The sequence below is a fragment of the Plectrocnemia conspersa genome, unplaced genomic scaffold (genome assembly GCF_051122295.1).
Source record: "Plectrocnemia conspersa isolate PC_06_02 unplaced genomic scaffold, ASM5112229v1 ptg000005l, whole genome shotgun sequence".
In the NCBI taxonomy this organism is placed as follows: Eukaryota; Metazoa; Arthropoda; class Insecta; order Trichoptera; family Polycentropodidae; genus Plectrocnemia; species Plectrocnemia conspersa.
This window is the reverse complement of record NW_028277169.1, coordinates 23,393,558-23,416,804: the sequence shown is the minus strand read 5'-3', so window position 1 is coordinate 23,416,804 and position 23,247 is coordinate 23,393,558. Positions and strand designations below refer to the sequence as shown.

The following is a 23,247-nucleotide window of genomic DNA, read 5'->3' as shown; positions in this document are numbered from 1 at the left end:
ACTCTAAAGGCTAATTACACTCCACGAGTGGTGCTAATTACCTTGAAAGTCTGTTTAAAGTTTCTTTTATGCGATAAGATCTCACCTTTTTGCCATTAAGTCCCCATTATTTGCACTACGCAAACACTGTTCATAGACAGACTATCGTATTTTTTTTATTGTCTGTTTACTTTTCTTTGTTATTTTTTTTCCAACGATCGATTATGCGCAATTGAGCGCATAATACTTGTGATAAGTATACGGTATGTTAACGTAAAGGTTACTCGATTTTCATAAAACGTAGGCTACTAATTAATTTAATGTAGTCCCATTAGTGCAGTATTAAATAAAAACTTGTGCTTATATATAAATATAGCATATAAGAGGTAAGCTAATCGAATGTTATTTACAGCGGATTGTTAACTTATATATAATACATACGTGTTTATTATATGTTGTGCTTTGTATAACACGAAGTTGAGATTTGTCTACATCTCTTTTATATAATGTTCCAAAATAAAAGTTTCGAATGAATCGATCACTCAAACCTGGCACACTCAGTAACTTCCAAGGTTTCTCAGAAAACAGTAAAAATACTCGACGTTGCGTAGTATGACCGGAAAATTCTCATGGCGATTACTTTTATCTTGGGCAAAATAACGTCGATGCTATGAGTCAATTTCGGAGCTCGCTATAGTATATTTATAAATACATCAAATAGTTTTATATAATGGTACTTCCGAGTGTTGTTAGTTAAACGATTACCTGTAACTTTTTATTATATACAAACTTTAAATCAAGCGGTTTAGATTCTTAGCCATGCCAATAAATAAATTTACTTGAGAGATGAATGTTCCAATCACGAGCACTCTATCGCTACGTCGCAGAACATAGGACGGAATAGCGTAGTCCGTAACGTCTCAGACTAATAACTCTGAGGTTGCGAGCTCGAGCCCCAGCAAGCGGCACTCGAATTTTTATTTATTAAAAACCCGACCCCAGCTGCAGTGACATATATTGGTTATAAATTATATTACACATAATAAATTATTATTATAGATGTCACCGATTCCCAGACTTTCAGTCTGGTGGTTAATACTTGTAGGTATTTATTATACCTGATTGTTGACTTAATCAGCTGGTACAGATTTACCTCGTTGCAACGCATTAGGCTTACGCCTGTCAGGTTACATCGAAAAATTTAATTAAAAACATGTAATAAAAATATATTTATTTCAGTTAAATCGGACTGAGCACAATCAACAACTACTAAGTAGGTAGCGAGACACCAGACTGAAATCAAAGTCTATCAAACTATTATTACAGATCTGTAGATTTATTTTAATTATTCATCACGATATTCATCCGTTAGATTAGGTTAGGAAAATCTAGGAAAACAGAATATGTGACGGTTGGTCAAAATTATAATTATATAATAATCATTTATTCCAATCTCCCAGACATGATAGAAATTTAATCTATATAAGATTCAAACCCATAACTGAACACTGGTCTATTGTGCTGAGATGAATGCTTCATTCACGATCACTCTTATGTCGCAACGTCGCAAACCATCTAAAATAAATATCTATATGTGCTAGAAAATGTATAATAGTTCAACAACGTATTTAAGTAAAATAACAAAATTTTTATACAGTATAATTATATTAACGATTAAATATTTATTATATATTCCATTCATATTTGAGTAAAACATTTTATTATTTATACAATTAGGAAAATTGATTTGCAAATAAGATTACTCTGATTAACCACACTTAACCACACTTTCTCATGCCATGACATCTATACAGTTTCGCTCATACGTCGCAAATCCGGTTTTTGATCTTCCGTTGCGTAACTCGATTACGTCAGTGAAAGTAAAACGACAATAAGTTTTTTGCTCTTACAATAACTAAGGTCAAAGCGCAGAAACCGAAAGTGCTTACTGGTATATTTTTAAACAGCGCAATATCAAATTTAGAACCTTGGAATTTTAAATTCAGGTTAACTCGTCGTTTTATTTAACTAATAAAATATATAAAACTTCACACACGTCAAACGTTTCACATTATAGTATTTAATTATAGGGAATATAGGTCACTCTTGTCATATCGACAAGGAAGCGACACAATCGTCACAGAGTAGATATGCCAATTCGTTTTGCTCCATTTGCAATACACATAAAGCATAATATAACATTAGAACAGACTAAAGGAGTTCCCGTTAACTGGTTAACATTTAATATAGTGAATGCATGTCAGGGATTGCCAGGTGTTGCCTGAAAGACTCATCTACGTGTATATATAATAAATGGTTAAATATCACCTGTTCGCCTCTAGCAATGCATTCTACGTATAATATTTAGTAGATATGTATGAGGTATATAAAAGTAGTAGTAGCATATTTTTTTATAAAAATATCGACTCATTTTTAAAAACCAAGAAACAAGACAATAATATTTAGAGTTATAATTGTAACAGAATGGACCGAAAACCGCGCGACCTCTGTTTTAATTGGCAATGTGTGCGGTTCTGCTCGCAAATTCGTGGGATAATCAATCGCGAATAGTGATCGCCAACCTTTATTATTCACATTAGATTTTAAAATCATAAGTTTGTAGATGGTTAATGTTTTAATACTTTTTTTTTAAATAATCATAATTTTTTTATTTTACAACTATTAATTAAATTAATTAATTATTAAAAAAAAAATTTCCGTTAAATATCAATTATGTTTTTAAATAAAATAACAATATTAAATTTAAATATTCAAAAAAGTTTGCGCAGAGCGGTCAAGTTCAAATACATTGTGTTCCAAATTTACGCATTACTAAAATAATTCAGCCTCCCTTTTTTCTTTGACCGTTTGAATGCCGCAAGGACGCCAGTGTCCGCATACAAACGACAACATGAATGCCTCTGGGTCGCTGGCATCCGTTTTTTAAATGTAGAGACTTCTCTTTAGTATTAAAAATAATGTGGTTCAAAACCACACTAAATATGGCATTAGGGTTGACATAACATAAAATCGTCAATATATGTCAATATGCAAACGCTCTAATATTCTGAAATGGAAACTTATGTAAATGTATGTGAGTAAAATATAATTATATGCATGAATTCAATATTAATCATTTTTTTGGCCGTGTGCGGCATGTATTATTAACCATATAAAAATACTGCGGCATGAGAAGGGTTAAGGTAATCTATATGAGGAAATATCAACAAATTTTAACGCGTGTGGGTCAAAATATAATACCGTTAAATTTCTCGTTGCGCGGCAGTGGCGTAGCTATGGTGGGGCGGAGGGGGCGGGCCGCCCCGGGCGGCACTTGCTTGGGAGCGGCATATTCGCGATGGGATCGTCTAGTGTGGTTCTTAACCCTGAATGCGCTAAAAAATATATAAATCCACGAATAACAAGATCTTAATAATAACCAATTTATTATTTTAAGAAATGCTGATTTTATGACCCTGCAAAAAATGTATGGGGGAGGGGGGGGCGGCAATTTTAAGGATCGCCCTGGGCGGCACATACCCTAGCTACGCCACTGTTGCGCGGTAATATTAACCTTGTTTTCTTAACTAAATTTACTGCAAATCTTAAAAGTTGTACATAAATGTTATATAGAAATATTTAGATATTTGCGAATCCATTTTTAAAATTCGTAGCAATAATACAAAATATTATGTTTGGGATCGATATTTTATGACAAGAATTTATGAGTTAATTTTAAAGCTACAGCTGAATCATTATGTTTAATGATCAGTAAAAATAACTAAAATTTATATTTCCATATAAGTAACTACTATATTTTTAGGAAGGGTATGCATAACATAATCTCACATATTTCCATTATTATATATTTTATTATCATTGTGTATAACATAAAAGTGCGCGCATTTATTTTATATAAATATATTTAAAATCACACAGTTTTGAAATTGCCCGTAGAATTTGTATAATAATTAATGTATTCCGTTCTCTTAGTTTACAAGTCGTATCGTACATCGGATGAACTTTTGAGACTAGAGAAGTTGCTGCTTCCTTGGCCTATATGGGTCGTTTCGGTCGATTCGGCATAGCTCTGCTTGGTGCAACTTCGGCTGAACTTTCATTGTTCCAAGCTGGAAGTGAAGTCATAGTTCTATGTCAAGTCTGAATGTTTAAAAAAAGCGATTCAATGTGACAGTGTTTTGACATATACTCTTGAGAATTATGGTGAAGTCCAACGTCCCTACTTTGCCAACCATAAAACTTCCTTGTCTTGCTTTTTTCCGCTAGTAAAAGTATTTTTGCACCTTAGCCTGAGCCGATAAGACCTAGAATCTGATGTTTAAGCGCAATTTTAACGATCCTGGGGTAAGTTGCCAAATCGCGTGAGATCAGCCAGTGATGTGCGGTTGTAACGCACCGCGTGTACGATTACAATCTCGATCTAAAAAGAGAGAGGGGGACGGGAAAGTTTTATAAATAGAAAATGATAAACATTAATATTCAATTAGCTCATTATGATATCTTAATTTTATTATATAAAAAAATATCACAAATGCCGTTTTAATTACTGACATCTCAATACTGCAAATACTAAACAAAATAATAACCGCAATAACCACAAAAGCAAGAATTGTACAGTTTGCAGGGCAAAACCACCGGTTTGTCGTGCGAACAGGAGTGCTCTATAATTGAACGTGTCTGTTGATGTTTACTTTCTTAACCACTACAGCACAAGTGGCGCCACTGACACTAGACTTTAAAAGATGGCGCCACTGATCCACATCTTTTAAAATCAAAATAGAGGAATTATGTTTAATTTAAAAAATAAATATCAGAAAAAAATATATATTCATGATATTCAATTATTTTTAATATTAATAATTAATAATCAGCTAATATAATTGCGTAATAATTATATATTAATTAATCGCTGATTTAAAGACTGTCATTGACACGCATATATTAAATTGTGCATAGCATTGTTTTGTGTATGCGTTAAATGTATAAAGCTGACCATACACTTGCTAACTATATAATTTATTTTCTGGTTTATTTTTTATTCATATAAAAAATGTTTAAAAAACGTGTCACCTTACCATAATCGAACACGATAGCGTGATATACATATATTGTATATACATTTTATAATTATATACCTAATAAAATGGAAAACTTTATGGGCTACGATATTCTAGCCTATAATATAAAGCAGTGACAGATTAGTTATAGAATTAAATTACTTGTTGTAGTCCTTGATGATGCTTTTCGAAATACGCGTGTGTATGTCAAGGAGAGTCTTATGTTGATCTCTCTGATTTCTACTTTTTGCTGATCTTTCCCTTTAACGTTCCTAGGTGAGCAAGTGTCAATCTTTTTTTTACGTTTACTAGCGGACGCATGCACGAATGACTAAACTACTTATTTAAGCAAATAGGCGCAGTAATGAAGTATAAGTATTTCTCTCGACTTACTATTTATAAACGAAATCATTGTTGTCGCTTTCCGATGACGACAAAAAAAACGCTCAAACATACATTAACTATGTTTAAACGAAACAATACCTATTGTACAATAATTTATAATAAGTTTCGGTTGCGATGATTAAAGTTCGTGGTTTTCAAAAAAAAAAATCGTCGTTCTTGGTTGCGATTTCTCTCGAGGATTTGTTTGTTAGCACTTTTGTTCAATAATGCAGGATGACATACAGAAGTACTTCTGCTTGAATTCCATTTCTTATCATGTACAAAACGCTATTTATGAATTCATATTAAAACTTAATCATCAAATCGATATATTGCTGATATCACAATTGCAGCAATAAAACGCGCCTAAGCAACACCCATTAATAAGCAAATAAAGAGTTCCTTTGTGAGTCACACTTTAAAACACGTGAAACATATGAGACATCAAATACCAGAAACTGTCGTATTATCTATGTAATTCAAAAAATCGAATTATAATATTCCTATTCATTGAGTAGTAAGGGGTGAGGTCAGAGACGCAGAATCCGAAAAGCTTACGAAATGCCGCATACGACAAAGGAACAGTGAAAAAAATCAAGGGTAAAATTGGCGCATTGACCCGTTCTGCGGGTCAGTAGTTCCCTGCTGGCTCTGACCTCATTTTGGAATTTATTCCCCATACGCAAACGCGGCGAGAATATGGAAAGCAATATATTACGCCGTAAAAACGTACTTTTTATATAAACTTGCTAAGTAATTAGTTTTGGACAAATTGCGTCAGCATTACTGAAAATAAAAACACAATTTATTAAATAATATTTAATGAAAAATTATTGCTGGACAGTAAATAGTTTGATTTTTTCCCCAAAATGTATATGGGTGCTTACTTTCATTTTTATTGGTGTTTAATACAGGAGAACTTGTATCCACTGCTACTCTCATTACAGTTTAAAATTGCACCGGCTCAGTTTTTCGGTTGTTTCTTATAGCCTAAATCAGATACAATAAGGAATTATATTTATAATTAGAGAATTAGTGCTCCAACATGCACTTTCATATACACAAGAATTCATTTTTATTATTGATCTAGCCTAAATCATGCAACATAAATAAAAATGATAATATCTTTCATTCATTCTGAGATACTCTTATATGATTGCCTTTAATGATGATCCGTTCATACTTTATTCACTCAATTCACAATTTGTAATGGAGTAATTGGCACGGTAGAAGACGAAAAAATTGTGGGTGTAATTTTGCAAGTACATTATATATGAGATGAGTAATCTTTAAGTGTTGGTACGTGGGAAGTTGATGTGAGGTTCTATTGCATTATAGACTTCAAATAAGTTTATATTCATACATTACTTGATTGAATTGTTAGTATACAGCCAGAAGAAGAAAAGTTTTTATTGACAAGGCAATGGTCATTCTTCCATTCCTTTATTTTCTACTCTAAATACTTAATCATGGTTTATTATGTTAGTAAGTCTTTTTTTTTCAAATATTGAATTAAGTACTGGGTGATTTTCTTGACTTGATTATAACCATTGTCTCTCTTCCTTCATAATACAATCAAAAGCTATATGCTAAGGTGATTAACTTGAGTCTATATAGAGCAGGTTAGCTAAATTTTTGAGGACTGCGATTAGAGACACCGATTCCTATTATATGAATATCGAATATATTCGCACGTTTTTAACTATTAATTAAATTATTCAAGTTCAAAAATATATAAAAACACAATTTTTACAATGCAGTCAGTCAAATTTTCCGTCTTTTTCTTTTGAGAAATTATTTTTATTACATTTATATATATATTATTCATTACGGTTAAAACGCCGACAAACATGCACATACAAAATAACGAAAAAAAAACATTATTTAATTGCCGAAATTCCAAAAATGAATCATATTTCCGAGCTTTTATAATGCATCTGTGGACTTTCTCAATGCCTTGTATTTCTTTTTTATTTCTTGTATATCATTATGAGTAATGTTTAATTTTAAGCCTGCTACTATAATCATACATAGTTGGTACAATAGATTGCTAACAATAGAGCCAACATCTACAACAACTAAATGAGTCTTTTCGGTAGTAGTTATAATTAAAATGAAACTTCATATTTACATATTTAAAGTTATATTGATTTTTTTAATAAACTAAATAGTATTGCTACTTTTTATTGTTAACATATGTAAGTATGAAGCTGTGTTCATTATTTAGACTGTATTTTTTGCTCCTTCATAACTTTACGCATACTTTCGATATTCAAATAGTTGAAAAAACGAAAATTAAGAAACTCATAATGATTTACTCTATACTTGAAAACTTCTTAGTGGCGGAACTTTAAAATTTATTGACTGATAGACTACAAATATAACGTAACACATTTTAATGAGTATTTGACGTAAAAATGGTAATTTTTATACAAAATATGTATATATACAATTATAAACGCAGCATAAAAATTTAGCGTTTTATTCATATATTCCTGAAAAAAAAACGACGAGTAATTGGGCTCACCGCATAATTTTTTTAATAAACTGATAATTTTTCTTTGTATTATATTTCTATTTTGTTCAAAAACGTGCTAAAGCTAATTTTGCCGTTCATAATAAAATTTTATTTTTTAATTCATAAATCTCCATATTATTTAAATAAAACTATGGTCTACTTAAAAGCTGAACCTTAAATCTCCCCAATTATCTTCGTCCAAAATATTAAACTTTTCCAAAATTCATAAAAAAACTACACTAATTTATGTAAATAATGAAAAAAAACAACGTAAACCTTATAAAACATTAAAAAAAGTCAAAAACATGTTAACTGACTATTGAATGAATTGTGTTATAAAGAACATACTCATAATGCCTGAAAACAGCTACAGTATAAATCAGCAAATAAATATTTTAACTGCGTTTTTCTATGGGGTCAATTATCATTAACATAAATAAATAGTAAATATGTTTTTGACTTAAATATAATTTAACTTTCGGTTCTGTAATTTCAGTAAAAATAACTTTAATCAATCTTTGAAAGAATTAAGTAAGACATGAATTTATTTTATTAAAAAAATATTATAAAAAATACAGCTATTTCTTATTAATATTATGTTTTTTATTGTGCCTGAGAGATCGGAATTAGTGATTAATAAATAATTATAATTTTGATCGATTGCCACTGAAGTTTTCCTAGATTGTCCTAATCTTGCGTATGAATAAGAAAAATGAAATCATGCTATGTCGTACAAATATAGTGTTTATTAACTTTGATTTCAGTCTGGTTGTTTTTGTATACACCGCTTCAACTCATTGGGTTTATGTTTGTGATAAATGATTTACAACAAATGCCTGCATTTATACTTCCACAATTAGAATAAATAAATAAAAAATAAACGTGCGCTTGAAACTATTTCCACGTCTTTTCAATTAAGAGCCTAAACTTTTGCATTCTTTTTAGGGCCATTTTACCGTTATTATATTTTTTTATGTTAGGTTTGGGTTTTAACAGCAAATAAACGTTTCACAACTGTTACATTTTAGCGTGGCGCCGTGATAATAAACCGAACAAAATCAACGCATTTCGTCAATTAATCCTCAAACCAGATATTTTATTTATATTTAGTTTTAAAATATTCAGTTTCTATGTGAATATTTTTTTAAACTAAAAATAACAGTAGTAAAAAACAAATTTTATTTCTAATGCTAATTTTTTTATGCTTTTTATACTTATTTATAACTTTTAATACTTAACAATTATTATAATAATAATACCAATTCATAATAATCTTAAAATGTTACTTTAGAACACTTAATGTATTGACTGAAGAGCTTCTAGAAATTTTATCTCTACCATGAAGAGATTTCATGTGTTCTAAATTTCTATTTTTTCTTTAATATATTAAGAGTTAAAGCGTGTGTGGTCGCCACTGTGTCTAGTTTCAGAGCTATTTGGCTTGCCTTAGTTTAAGTTTCCAGGGCACCGACTACAAACCAGAAGCAGTGTATTTTTAGTTTGACGAAACGTTCCCGCTCACGGGAGTAACTCTGTTCAGCTTCTCGGCGGATCTGACAAGTGTCACTCTAGCTCGTTCTCCTCGAAAAATTAAAAAAAGAAAAATGGTCTTTTTTCCTCAACAGACGACGATGATCTAATCTAACGATTTTATCATGCAGACGCCGTTGACAAGTGACCTGCGGGTCACATTGCGGCACACGGGTCTCGCAGACTTAATCTAAAATTCTAAGTTTAGTCACGTTACAGTCTAGATGCAAAACTGATTGTGATTATTTTTCAGGAATTGATCGTCTCGGTAGCGGTAGAACGAGAGGATCGCTTTTGTCGCGGCCGTCTTAAAGGGATTCCTTCGTCATGGCAGCCACGGCCGGCGTTGGCCAGTCGCTGTCCAACGCTTGGACCCAAACATGGAACGGCATGGCGGACCTAGCTGAAGCTGTAGACGACCTCATCTGCAGCTTCGACTACTCCTATGCCGACGCAGCCATGGACCAGCTCGCCATGTTCATCTTCTTCTGGATCATATTCGTTCTGTTTACCGTCTTCATTATCAAGTGGGCCTATGGCAAGTACAAGGCGTCCAAGTCCAAAGCGGCGGAGCCGGCAGCGGCGATTGCCAAGAAAGTCGAAGCTACAGATGCCGCTCCAGCGCCGGCGATCGAAGCGGCGCCTATCCTTGCAGACCCTTTGGCCAAAGCTAAGGCTGGACCTCTACTCAGTCTGCCCATTTCCAAACCGCCGATGGCACCGAAATCCATGGGAGGAGGAGTGTCAGCCACGCCTCCCGCCAGGAAGCGACTCTCCAGGATGTCTCCTGGACCCGAAGTCCAACCGACCAGGAAAGCTGGAGCAGCCGTTCCACCTAGCTGCGTGGGAGCAGACCCCGTGGCGGCTAGGTGGGCCAGCTCGCTCTTCCAGTGGTTGTACAGTGATTTGGTGGTTGTGAACGATCTGCTCCAGCTCTGGATCTTGGCCATGAACGAGTACTCCAAGAAATCAGTCGAAGAGGTGAGAATCGCTGAAAATCAAAATATCTATTTATATTCAAATGACGGAGCACATAACTCTCTCCCTCTCTCTTTCCGTTTCGGTCAATGTGTCTCGTTCTATCGCCGATGCAGATTTCAGATCTTAGTTTACATGAAATTTCGTTAATTCGTTCTTAAAATAATCTCGTGCTCACTCAAGAGTCATGTTAAATATTTAAAGAAAACACGCCCATTAGCTCAAAAAACAACACGATGACTAGGATTTTCTCACTTTATTAGAACTAAATTCTTAAATTTTTAACACTTACGAATTACCCTGTTTTGTTGTAGTCAGTTACTTTTGACATTGTTGCATTATTTCGATGGAATACACTTCTTACCATATGTTTTTTCACAAAGATTTATATGTAAGTTGTGCGCTGATTTCAAATATTTATTTACAAAAACAAGTTGAAAACTTTGTATCTGTTTTAAAACTATATCGGACAGAATATTAATCTTTGATACTTCTAAATAGTATTTACCTAATTTAATATGTAATTGTATCGCAGAGGAATGCCTAGAATATGTAATTTTAGTCTACATGTTACAAGGGATATTTACATAATAAGTTGACATGTAAACTCAGTGTACACCAGTAATGGAAAAGGTTCTATGAAAAAAAATTGTGCAACCGAAAACTCATCTTTGAATGAGTTTTATAACATATTATAATCAATCATAGAAATGCCCCTTAGAATATTCTGCAATATTCCTTTTTGAGCTAAATAAAACTTAATAAATCGACGATATTAAGACACAATCGACGACACTTTATTTTAATATAACCATATAATTTTACATACAAATATTATCTTTATGACAAAAATCTTGACTATTTGATCAAATGTGATCTATATCTATGCGTTGATTAAATCTAAATTGATAACATTAAAGATAATATTTACTCTCATTAAAATTAAATATAATTAAACGGACTTATTTGTTTACAACAACAAGAAACACAATTCTCTTACATATAATAATCAAGTCATGACAACTATTTCCTCGGCCATTTTCAGTGGGGGTAAATTTATAAATACACTTAACTTTATAATTGAATACTGCTTGCTAATATAAAAAACAGATGTCAAACGTATTCATTAAATTTTGTATAAAAGTTGCGAAATGTGTACATGTTTTGAATCGCTTAATTATTCATCAACAAACAGATGTTCAACAAGTACATGGTCGCATTTCGGCCGCTTACGGTCGATTAATCATTGAATAACAAACCGTCATTTTTATGGTACACAGTACAAAACAATTTGTGACAACACTGTTGCAAGTCGCAAAACGTTGTTATCGCATTCAATATTAATTTTATAGAAACATAAATAATGATACGGCCGCAGATTAGCATTCGTGACGATTTTTTCCTCGTCAAAGAAAAAGCAGGGTTGCCAACATAACAACGTTTATTATATGTGAATCGTTATAATTATAGTCATTACAATCACGAACATAAAACTATAATCTTTATACAGTTGTCGCATAAAATATGAACGTTAAACGTCCTCGGTTTTTTTTCAATTTTGTTAAAATTGTGTCGATAATTGTGGCACTGTCACGCTATAGCTCATAAAGTCATTTTAAGTGCTTTATAATTCAGTGCTTATAAAAGAATCGTCAAATTTTATGTTCGACGTGTTTTTATTACCCCCCCTTCCCCTTCACACAAACCCCCCCCCCAATTGTTTGTAATATAATAAACATATTAATTATTGCAAAAACTTGTTCAATGTTTTTAATTTTAAAATTCATCAATGATATAAAACATGTATAATTTTTTGACATTTTAAATCAAAATCGGCCATAGATGTTTAAATTATATAAAAAATATTTCTATGATACACTACTTACGATAAATAATACCTTATAAATATGGTTTGATATCCATATTATCCCTACACTTATTACGCACAATTGATTATAAAAATATGTAATATTTATTACGCACAATTGATTATAAAAATATGTAATATAGATAAATAAAACAAAATGTAATTTTGTTCTTTTCCTCCTTTAAGTATTTAATGCGCAATTCATTATATCTATTAATATGATATAAGTGGATGCAACATTTCCTGTTGTATAGATGTATAATATATTATATTGTTTTCGTTATTTTTACAATAGGTAAACATAAAAGCATAACACATAATATGCATTCGTAATACTCATTACGATAGCGTTTTTCGCACGCGAAAAAATATGTCAAATAAGCGTGACCACTTTGATATATTATTTTAGCATATTTTTAGTTACCTAATCGTTATTTAATAACACTGTAGCGTGCAGTTTTTTAATGTCCCCTTTTCGATTTAGTGGGCATGGTCTAAAATTTTGTTGTTAAGAGACATCCGCTGAAAAAAACAGCGCATCCCGCGCGCCAATTCGAATCGATTTTTTCATATCGAATGCAAGCCAAAGTTTTTAGCGTGGCAATTAAGAGCGGTGCGTTCCTTTTGTTTCGATGTGTGTGCACCAGAATTAACCTTTCCCACGAGACATCCTCGGGAACTCGGGTACTCGTTCTAAATCTGGATCTCGTTATTTTCAAAGCAAGCTTCTGTGTTCGACTGTAGACAAAACGTTCGATAATAAAATGTTTCTTTTTTCTAAAATAGTTTGTCTAGTGCGTGATTTTATGTAATATTGTACTATAACTATGCGAATAATGTAATAAGTAGGTATTCAGAAATAGAAGTTTAATGTTTTTAATTTGCGGTCTAAATTAATATCAATAAAATATAATACGTGGATATGACAAATGTATATGTAGTTTCAGTTGACTTACCGTTTCTATAATAGCTACCGTGTTATATACTTGACTAAATATTTTTATTATGCTTAAAAATATGTTATTTTGTCTTATTTGTATACGTAAATGAAAAATATATAAATTAAAGTGGGCAAATAATGGGTAAAGTCAATATTTGAATACTTGTTTTTTTTTATCAAAATTCTAATCATATGGTGACTATTGATGAGTGGTTATTATTTATTCAGAATGCAATATTATCGCCGGTATATTAGTCAATCTGTGGTTCTTAAATATTAGTTTCATTGGTACTTTTTATTTAGTTTGTCACGGAATTGTTACATGTATTTGGTGATTCAAAGAATGCATTCATAATTTATACATAGCAAAGATATTTGTAGAGCCCTTTCGGCACGTAAAAAAATCGGGGCCCCGAAAAGCTTAGGCCAAAGACCATTATGAGCCGAAATACATTCGTCGCATTTGCGCTTTATAAGAATTTACATTAATTTAATTAAACAAAACAATTAAATACCCAAAAAATGTGCTTTAACCTCCTTGCACATTGCAATGTACAATAATTTATTGCTTGTTTTTGAAGCCATTTTTGATTTTTTTTTACTGGGACCTTTTGTACATCGCAGTATACACCATATTATTTTTAAATACCCCAAATTATTTCAAAATACAAAAAAATATTTTTCATGCCCTTTTAATGTACTAAATAAAAAAAATTCTAAGAAAAAATAATATTTTTCATGCCTCTTTAATGTACTTAATAAAATAATTTAACAAAAAGATTTTTCCATGAAAAAAAAAATTTAGGTTTGAGGGGGTTATAGTAAATAAATTAGATTTTTCAACATTACAATGTTTTATGCGTAGGTGGCCGATTTTCATGAAAATGCCTGGGCTTAATCCGTCCTTTCAAGTTGTCACATTGCGAATCGCAAAGGATATAAAATTATGCTTTTCCTTATCCTGTTCATTCGATTCTCTTTGAAATATTGTTAACCGTGGAAATAATTCAATGCTGTAAATTATGCGAATTAATTCGCTAATGAAAAAATAAATTGCCTCTATAAAATACACAGTACAAGCACATTTTTCTGTGACTTGTATAATACATAGTAGTTATAGCGTTTGCAAAGATACATTTTAGGCACTGCATTTTTATTTTCTGGTTAAATTATTACATGGTACAATGTTATGTTTTTAATTTCGTACCCACCGGGGAAACGCGCCAAATGACCCAGTCCCTCCACTGCCGATCCGCCTCATTGTTGCCAGCGTAGCTCCAGTTTCTCCAACTATATTGGCCCTACACAGTTTAGTATTAGTTAAGTCGATTAGGAGACGAGACATAGACGTTAACCCGAAGCTCTTGTAGTTACCGCTCTAGCACACGGTGAGTTGCCGCTCCTCCTCGGCGTTGCTAGCGTTGCTTCAGTTTTGGCAATTGTATTAAAATATATTAGTAACCTAACACGAAATGGCTATTTTGTGTCTTACTATTATTTGATTTCATTACATTAAATGCGCCTTGTTAGCTCGTCACGCACTCGACATCTTGAAGTAAAACAGCTGTTATCATAAAATTAATAGAGACCAGTCGAAACAGTAAGTATTTGTGTTTTATTAAATCCCACTCTAGATAATTTGGGTGTTCTATTCCAATTCTTTCGACGCTGTAGAGATTTATTGCATACTTTTTTCTTAAGCAAATATACTATATACAAACATGCTTGGTAAGTCAGCAAGTACACCAAGCACGATTTTTTTTTATAAAGGTAATTATCAGTTTGAGGATATGTGGCATATAACCCATAGCAAGTTATTGTAAAGCGCTATTTTAGCAGCACTGTCTCGAACGCGAGATGATTTTCATCCTAATGTCGCGCTTATGCCTCGTTAAACAAACTTCTCTGCCACATAAGCTCTTTGGTGGTAATCTTCTTAAACACTTGACAGCAACGATCGGCTTACGACTAGTCGATGAACAATTTTCTTTTATAGCGAAAAAAAATACATAGTAAAGCTATGTATTGTACAGAAATTAACTGTCATAGTTTAATATTTTTTGCCCAAAATCGAACCTCTATATTTTCGTTAGTTAAAATGACATGTATGCAAAAATATTCTTAAAATTGGTTAAATTAGACTCTAAACATTTTCTCTAAATTTAAATATGATATACATACATAGATATGTTATATTTTTAATATTATATCATAAAAGTAACTTGCTCTTTGAGTAAATTACAGTATATAAACCTGAAAAGGTTGCCAATTATACTTCAAAAGTGATATGATTGCATCATCTATTTTGAGTTTTGGCTCTTGAGGAGGCATTTTTGTTGAAAATTGAGATTGACATATTTTTTAAAATCATATTATTTCTAGTCGTCTCATTTTAAAACATCATATATTATCTTAAATTATTATTGAAAGTTTCTGAACAAAACTTATTATTCTTAGTGCTGTTAAACTTTGCTGCTGAGTCGACTTCATTTCGGGATAGTTCTAACTTACTCGTAATCTTCTTAATGGAATCATCATCTATCATAGAATAATCAGATTCTCCCCCATCTCAATTATAATAGAAGCAATGGAACCGATTCGTGAAACTGCATAAGATCTTCGGTTAATCGTCCGTTTCAAATACTCCCATCAGACAGTATATACTACAAAACATAAGTCTATCTACCAAACGGCGTTACGGAGATGGATCTGATGGTCATTTCACGGTGCGTTGTTGGAATACAGTTATCTCAAATTATACCACTCCGATGTACCTCGATGGTTACGTACATATTTTTTTTAAGTACAATAATTAATGGTGCAATTATCTACCAACATTTTCGGTTATTCACGCTGTTTTTGCTTGGCTAACTTCTCTTTTGGAAGAGATCCAAAAATGGCGGTCGTTGCCTTATGGATAAGCGTTTTTTTCTTGTTTTGTTCCAGATAAACGCTTATCGATCTTTCGTGACTAGAATACAAACGAAATACTGAGATAAAATTTAAATAAAATATATTCAGTCAATTTCAGGGTCATATTATATTACCGCATAAGCTCAAGGTTTTCAAAAAAAATCGTGACTCAGATTGCAAAAGATTTTCACCGTCAAAAGAAACTCTTCTTTCAATAAAAGTGTTTTTAACATGAGAACGCATAACCGCAACGTACCATACAATAATGTAAAAATTACTCAAATGGAAAATTACCTTCCATGTGAAACTTGGTAATTTGTGTCTCTTTAACTTTTATGTTTCTTATTCTTAATTGAGGTTTGGCATGATTCGACACAGTTTCCGTATTAGATATGGTATGATTGAAAAATCATCTCAAGTTTATGTTATCAGTCCATTTAATAGTTTAAAATCATTAAACTAATTTATAAGCGTTTTTTTTAATTATCATTATATACGTATCTATATGTTCCTAAATTGAGGAAGTTAAGATTAGTATGTTGTACTTGTAACTAATTGTGTTTAAGTTTGAAGAAAAACTATTCAGTTAAAAACTTAACGTAGTTTATAAATAATCGCCATTATTACCATACAATGGTATAAACTAAATTTTATTGTGTTCATAATATTAAATAAATATTTTTTTATGTATAGTTTTCTGTTAGATTTCTATAAAAATAAATATTACATATTGCAGATGGCGCAATAAAAAAATCAATACAGTTTCTACAACCATTACTAATAGACCCTATTTTTATTTTTTTTTAATTATTAATTGTTATCAATTTGGAATATAACGATTTTTAAATCAGATTTCCATAAAACTTTTATAAAAATAATATATAAATCTTGTTTAAAAATGGCAGTAAAAAAAGCAATTTAATAGAAATTGAAATAAAATTATTTTTTTGGATCATGTAGTATGTGTAATATAACGATTTTTTGACCATGTTAAATGTCGTAGTTTTCAGAACACTTCTGACAAATTAACCTTAAACATGCATATCTCGGCTTAGATTTTTAGCCAACCTGATCCGCCATAGTATTTTAAAATGGCAGATATTCAAAAATTTAAAAAAATGGTAAAATATTACAATTTTAAGAAAGTAAATCGAAACTTAGTTTTTTATCATTATTGAGCTCTCATTTTCTTAATTAATATTTCCCATAATCTAAACTATTTTTAAATATAAATTTCATATCTCAGGCATTGTTATAATTGCACCATTAACACTTTGACCGCGAATGACACATATAGAAGTTATCAAGAAAATCGCCAGTATGTATTGGGCACCTAAAGGTGTCATAACCTTTACGCCTTGTAATATTTTTTTTGTATAATATATGGTTGAAAAACACTTTTAGTATTGAAATAATATTTAAATTACTTATGCTCACCACATATTAGCAAATTTTGAAATAGCGCGCTAAAATATCAGTCGCGGTGAAAGGGTTAAAGGCTTATTTAGTACATGTGAGCATCCGGATATCCCGCACGTGACAAGTGGAGGTGTATCAAACATTTAAAAATTGTAAATGAGATTCTTTACATAAAATTAATATTAATAATAAATTAAAAAATAATTAAATAATTAATTTAAAAAAATTTGAATTATGTTTACTAATCCTAGGATTAATATGTATAGTAAATCGTCTGCAATCCTGGGATTCGATTTTTGTAATAAGAAAATTAGGTCTCGTGTTTTAGATATTGATTATTTTATTTAAAAAAAAATCGGCTAAATGTTATTTTCAACATTTTTTTTTCAATTTTTATAAGTATAAGTAACAAAAGTAAACTTAATAGTATCAAGATCGTTACAAAAAATATTTTTGTTATTGTAGTGGTTATATTTTAGTATTGTAGTGATTATAGTCTACAGTTATTTTTTGACAAAAAATATACATTTTTATATCGTTTTAACATCAAGTGTGTCACTATTTCTCTGAGATAAAAATATATAAATTTGTTAAATAGGAATCACACTTTTAACCCTTTACATGCCAGCGACTTTTTAGTGAGTCATTTTTTATTTCTTTTCACGGGTCAGTATCTCTTTCTAAAAATAAATATAAAATACTATGTTTATTGATAAATGAAGCTAGTACAATAATCTGCAATAATTAAAAAAAATATAATTTCGAAATAATTTGTTAACTTGTTTTAAAAAAATAATTTGTAAAAAATAATAATTAACGAATGACGTATCGGTGAGTCGCTGGCTTTTAAGTGTATATATAAGTATATTTAAATATTTAAACAAATTGTATTATAAAGATGAAATACCGCAAATAATATATACACATGTATTATAATAATATACATTAAATGTTTTCGTGTAGGCTGTGCATTAATTAACAAAATAACATTTAATAAATTAGATTTTAACATTAATTGCGTATCACATTTAATAAATTGGATTTTAACATTAATTGCGTATCACATGTTTCGTATATGAGTCGTCTAAAAATAAAAATCATCTGTCAATTAAATTTAATATATATGTAGTATATCTATAATATAAACAACTGCCTTCCTGCTTATGTATTTGTTTCGTAGTAAGAATTGATTAATGTCTTAGATGCAGTGCAATGAAATATTTTGATTGCTTGCAAGTAATATCTATAATAAAATAACTTTATTAAAAAAGACATAATAAGTTGTAGTTTATCTTATAAATTATAAAAAAATGTTGGCGTTAGAGTCACAAATGATTTATATGTGTATGTTTTTTTTATTTTAACAAAAACATAGTTAATAAAATTGTTATTTTTTATTAGATAAGATGCATGGTTACTAAAACACATTATTTATGTGTAAATTTATAAACGTCTTTAGTCAAATATGAAATGTCCCACAGAACTTCACTCATTTTTGATATAAAATGACAGTAAACATATTCCTGCCTTGGGGTCTTTAATGCCACGATACATATGTATTAACAAAAACTCTTTCAAAATATAGTGAAGAGTTTTCCAGGCGAACGATTATAAAACACCCTATAGATTATACAATCTCACTTTTCTTGAACAAAAAAACAGTATTCCAAAACGCATTTCACCGCCGAATCGATATCAGTCTACCACCCTATTTTCCTGGAATTTAACAAACAAGGAGTCCCTATTTTCACATTTTCTACATGCTCTATGCAATTTCTGACGCATTCTCCCCCACCGCGTTAATTATTCACACCCCACTACTGGATATCCTATCGATTTTGGAGTTCGTTCAACCGCACATCCTATTTGATATACTAGTACAAGACGATAACGGTAGTCGATGATCTGAAAACGGTCTCGGTCCATAGACTCCGCTCCCAAAAAGTTTTGGTAGTATTTTTCTTGGTCCATCGGATGCAATTTGCATCGCCGCTCGTGCGAGACGAACCAGACTCTGAATTCTAAATTTAAAGATTGAAGGTCAAGAGGTGGGCTTTGTAAATTTTGTCAGAATTGAAGTGAAATAAGTTACTTTCGTTATCTGAACTGAGGCGATAAGAAGTCGGACGGAAGCAGTTATCTTTGGATTATGCGGTTTGTTAGCGCAGTAAATAATTGCTCTTGCTTTGGTACGAAAAGTCTTTAAGTTCATTGTCGATTCTGGTATAGAATATAAACAACTACACTTAATGTTTTATCATAAAATCTAGCTAAGGCACAGTGTGAAAAATAAACTACAATTCAAAAGATCATATTGTGTTATCAGCTACTACTAATATCTTGATTTAACTTAAACGATAGTTAACGCCGTAATCGATTATCGTTTAATAGCAAGCCTTTTTTATAATACACCATGAAGAACTGTCATTCTTCAGTGCAATAAAATAAAAAGTATCAAAAAAAGCTCAGATCTCTAATCCGATATGGCCCAAGTTGAGTCTTCGAATCTTATACATTTCTTCAGATAATGCTTATTTAGACCAACGACCCTACTGTTAAACTCAGCATATATAAATATTCAATGTACATCCCCATTGATGAAGCAAGAATATGCCGCCCGGGAGCCTTTTATAATCAAAACCATTGTGGTCCAGGGACGTCATTTCAGATTTATCCAGGGGTGATAAAAGTTGGTCATTTTTTAATATTTACATTTTATGACCAAATTCTAGAGTTCCCTGTTTAGAATTCACGTAAAAAGCAATGAATTCGTGCCGTCGCCGGCGCAGTAGAAACGTTCATATTAGGACTTACAATGAGTGAGAATCGAATGAAGAATTGATATAAAACAAAATCCATAAAAGCCGAATATAATGTAAAAAATGAGTCAAATAAATTTGCTAAATTGAAAACGTACTGATACAAAAAAGTCTAAGAATTCTGAAATAAACTAGAGTTTTTGAACTTTTATTAGGTTAGGTTATGTTTGGATTTAAACAGCAAATGGAAAATTTGGGTTTAACAATCAAATTTAGAGATAAATTATATTTTTGCTAATATAAATATGTATCTACCGGTAAAAATGTATTCAGATATGATTTCACTGAAACATACCTTCAATAAAAAATATATATTCACTGTAACATTTTTATATATATACAATAGTTTCGTTGTATAGTATTGTTTATTATTGAATATTAAATCACCCAAACAACAGATTTTATAAATAATTTTTCAGCCATGTTTATTTTAGAACCAAATGGCAATTAGTGTCACTCTGTGAACATTGTTACAAAATAACACAACGATAAAAGCTTCCGTTTTATAACTGGTGAATAATAGTTTTATTTTCAATTTAAAACACATGTCCGTAATGGGATTAAAAACGAGCTTTTAAGAACCTCCAAGGTTTCACAAACGTTTTTTAACGTAACGCTGTTACATGACAGCACCTAACTATGTAATCATATAATCCATATAAATTTAATAAAAGGCATTCAACGAAACAATCAGAATACAAGGTTGTAGAAATTTTATCCACCGGTACATAATTATCAAAAAAATATAACATCCAATTACTATATGAATTAAGTGGATTAAAAAAATCAATTTGCCGATTAGATTATATAAGTTTAAGTATATGCAAGCATTTACTAATCTTATATTTATATATATTTTTGTAATGTAAATAGTAAATTGTCCGATAGCTTATTATATATGGAAGTTTAGCCTGTTGTGTCTTATTATGAGATATTGTTTATAATTTTGGCCAAGAAAGTTCAAATTAAGCTGTTTATACTATAATATTATAGTAAATAATAAAAGTCTGTAAAACACAAAACTGGTTGCTTAAGTGTCTTAAAAAGAAAATAAATTTACTTATCAAAGATTGCACATATATTAATTGACTGACATAAACGGACTTAGCACCTTATTATATTCAATGACGATAGGAATGACATCAGATTCGTTATTTGATACGGAATTACTCTTTTTTTACATAATGATCTCATCGTAATCTTACATTCTATATAGTGCATATATTAAATCGAATATACAAAAAGTTTGTATTTATTTTGGTAAAAATACATTTTAGTGACAAGAAACTATTTTTTAATGTATATATAACTTATAAATAACAGCTAAATCGATCTCGAGTTTTGAGGTAAAATACGGACAGGCGATTATTATAGAAAATCTGTATCCAATTGCACTTGTACGTGCCTTCGATACGCACGTCACCTTCATTGCAAGATGACATCAGTTCGGACAGACATTCTTTTTGTACAATGACCTCACTGGTACATCGTCATTTTATTTTCAAGATCAGTTTGGATTTATATCCAATGACTCAATTCGCGTCATCATCCCCCACATCTTTGGACGATATAATTTTCATTTTACTTTCTAAAATGTAGTATAAAGCGCGTCATTAACAGCTGTTTGGCCGCTTAAGTCATCAGACTTTTTGGCATAAGTCCAGGGCGCACGTTTTATGAGGAGCGAGGTTAGCCCCATCCGCAGACCAGGGTCACTATATGATGTGACTGAGTTCACACACAGCAATCGATCGAACGAATCGAAATGTTGCCAAAATAGATTCTTGGCCAGAGGATATTTCTTGGCTGAATTGTCGTTATTTGCCGCAGTGTGCGCCACTGCTGCGATCCTCCCCCTAAGGTCAATGCAATGGCTCACTCGATTTCGTTTGAATCGTTTTCCGGCCATTGTTTGTAACAATGTCAAGGCGGTGATGTTTTGATCCATTGTGCAATACCGCTGACATGTTGACGTATCGGAGTTTTATTGCCAGTTACGTTAAATATATGGCAGTAGCAGTTAGGCTTTCCGGCGGATTTATAGCTCTTCACACTCAGTTTTCGCACCGTGTAATGAGTTCTAATGTTGTGAATTTGTTGGTTGTTCAGATGATTATTCCAGACTTACAGAGTAGTCCTTGCTGATTAGATGTTGATAACACAGGGATTTCCTTTTTTAAAACATTTAGTTTCGTTGCAACTACACTACGCATTTTTCAGTTATTGTAAATATCTTTTAGAAAAAGAAAAATATTATAACACAATAAAGTAAGCTTGACATATATAAAGGTCACATAGTGAATGTACGATAGACCAATGGTATAGGTCGGTGACTAATATCTGAAAGACCTAGGTTCGAATTCCATGACCAACTCTAGTGTTTTTTAATGTGTCTTGGAGATCGGAATTAGTGATTATTGTATAATTGCAATAGTCACGGATTAGGTTTTCCTAGATTTATCCAATCTCACGGATGAATATCGTGATAAATAATTATAAATTAAATCGAACTATGCCGTGCGTAGTGACATATGTTGGTTGTAAGCTGTTATATAATTAATAAATTATATGTACACTGATTTACAGACTTTGATTTCAGTCTGGTGGTTCACTACTTACATACATAGGTGTTATAATATTGTTATAAAAATATTAATATGAACGGCGACGGCACGATTTTATTGCTTTTGGCGTGGATTCTAAACAGGGATGGGGGGGTTTCTCCCCCATAAAATTAACCATGTCATTTAATGAAATATTATGAATTTTAATAAAATCTAAATAATAAAAAAACTGACTGGCCGGCTTTTGCTTCCCTCCCT

The 23,247-nt window shown here is 31.3% G+C and overlaps 1 protein-coding gene and 1 long non-coding RNA gene across 6 annotated transcripts in view; one reads left to right on the top strand and one right to left on the bottom strand.

Moving 5' to 3' along the window:
• Nucleotides 1-23,247, top strand: part of LOC148235216 (uncharacterized) — a 39,173-nt gene that overhangs the window by 6,013 nt on the left and 9,913 nt on the right. For all 5 annotated transcript variants that reach the window (XM_088186716.1, XM_088186717.1, XM_088186712.1 and 2 more), the window contains exon 2: nt 9,743-10,470. In XM_088186716.1, coding sequence (XP_088042842.1) covers nt 9,817-10,470 — 654 coding nt within the window. In that variant the 5' untranslated portion in view covers nt 9,743-9,816. The remainder of the gene's footprint in view (nt 1-9,742; nt 10,471-23,247) is intronic.
• Nucleotides 1,399-23,247, bottom strand: part of LOC148235214 (uncharacterized) — a 54,016-nt gene continuing 32,167 nt past the window's right edge. The window contains exon 2 of the long non-coding RNA XR_015809710.1: nt 1,399-1,492. This is a non-coding gene — a long non-coding RNA (uncharacterized LOC148235214). The remainder of the gene's footprint in view (nt 1,493-23,247) is intronic.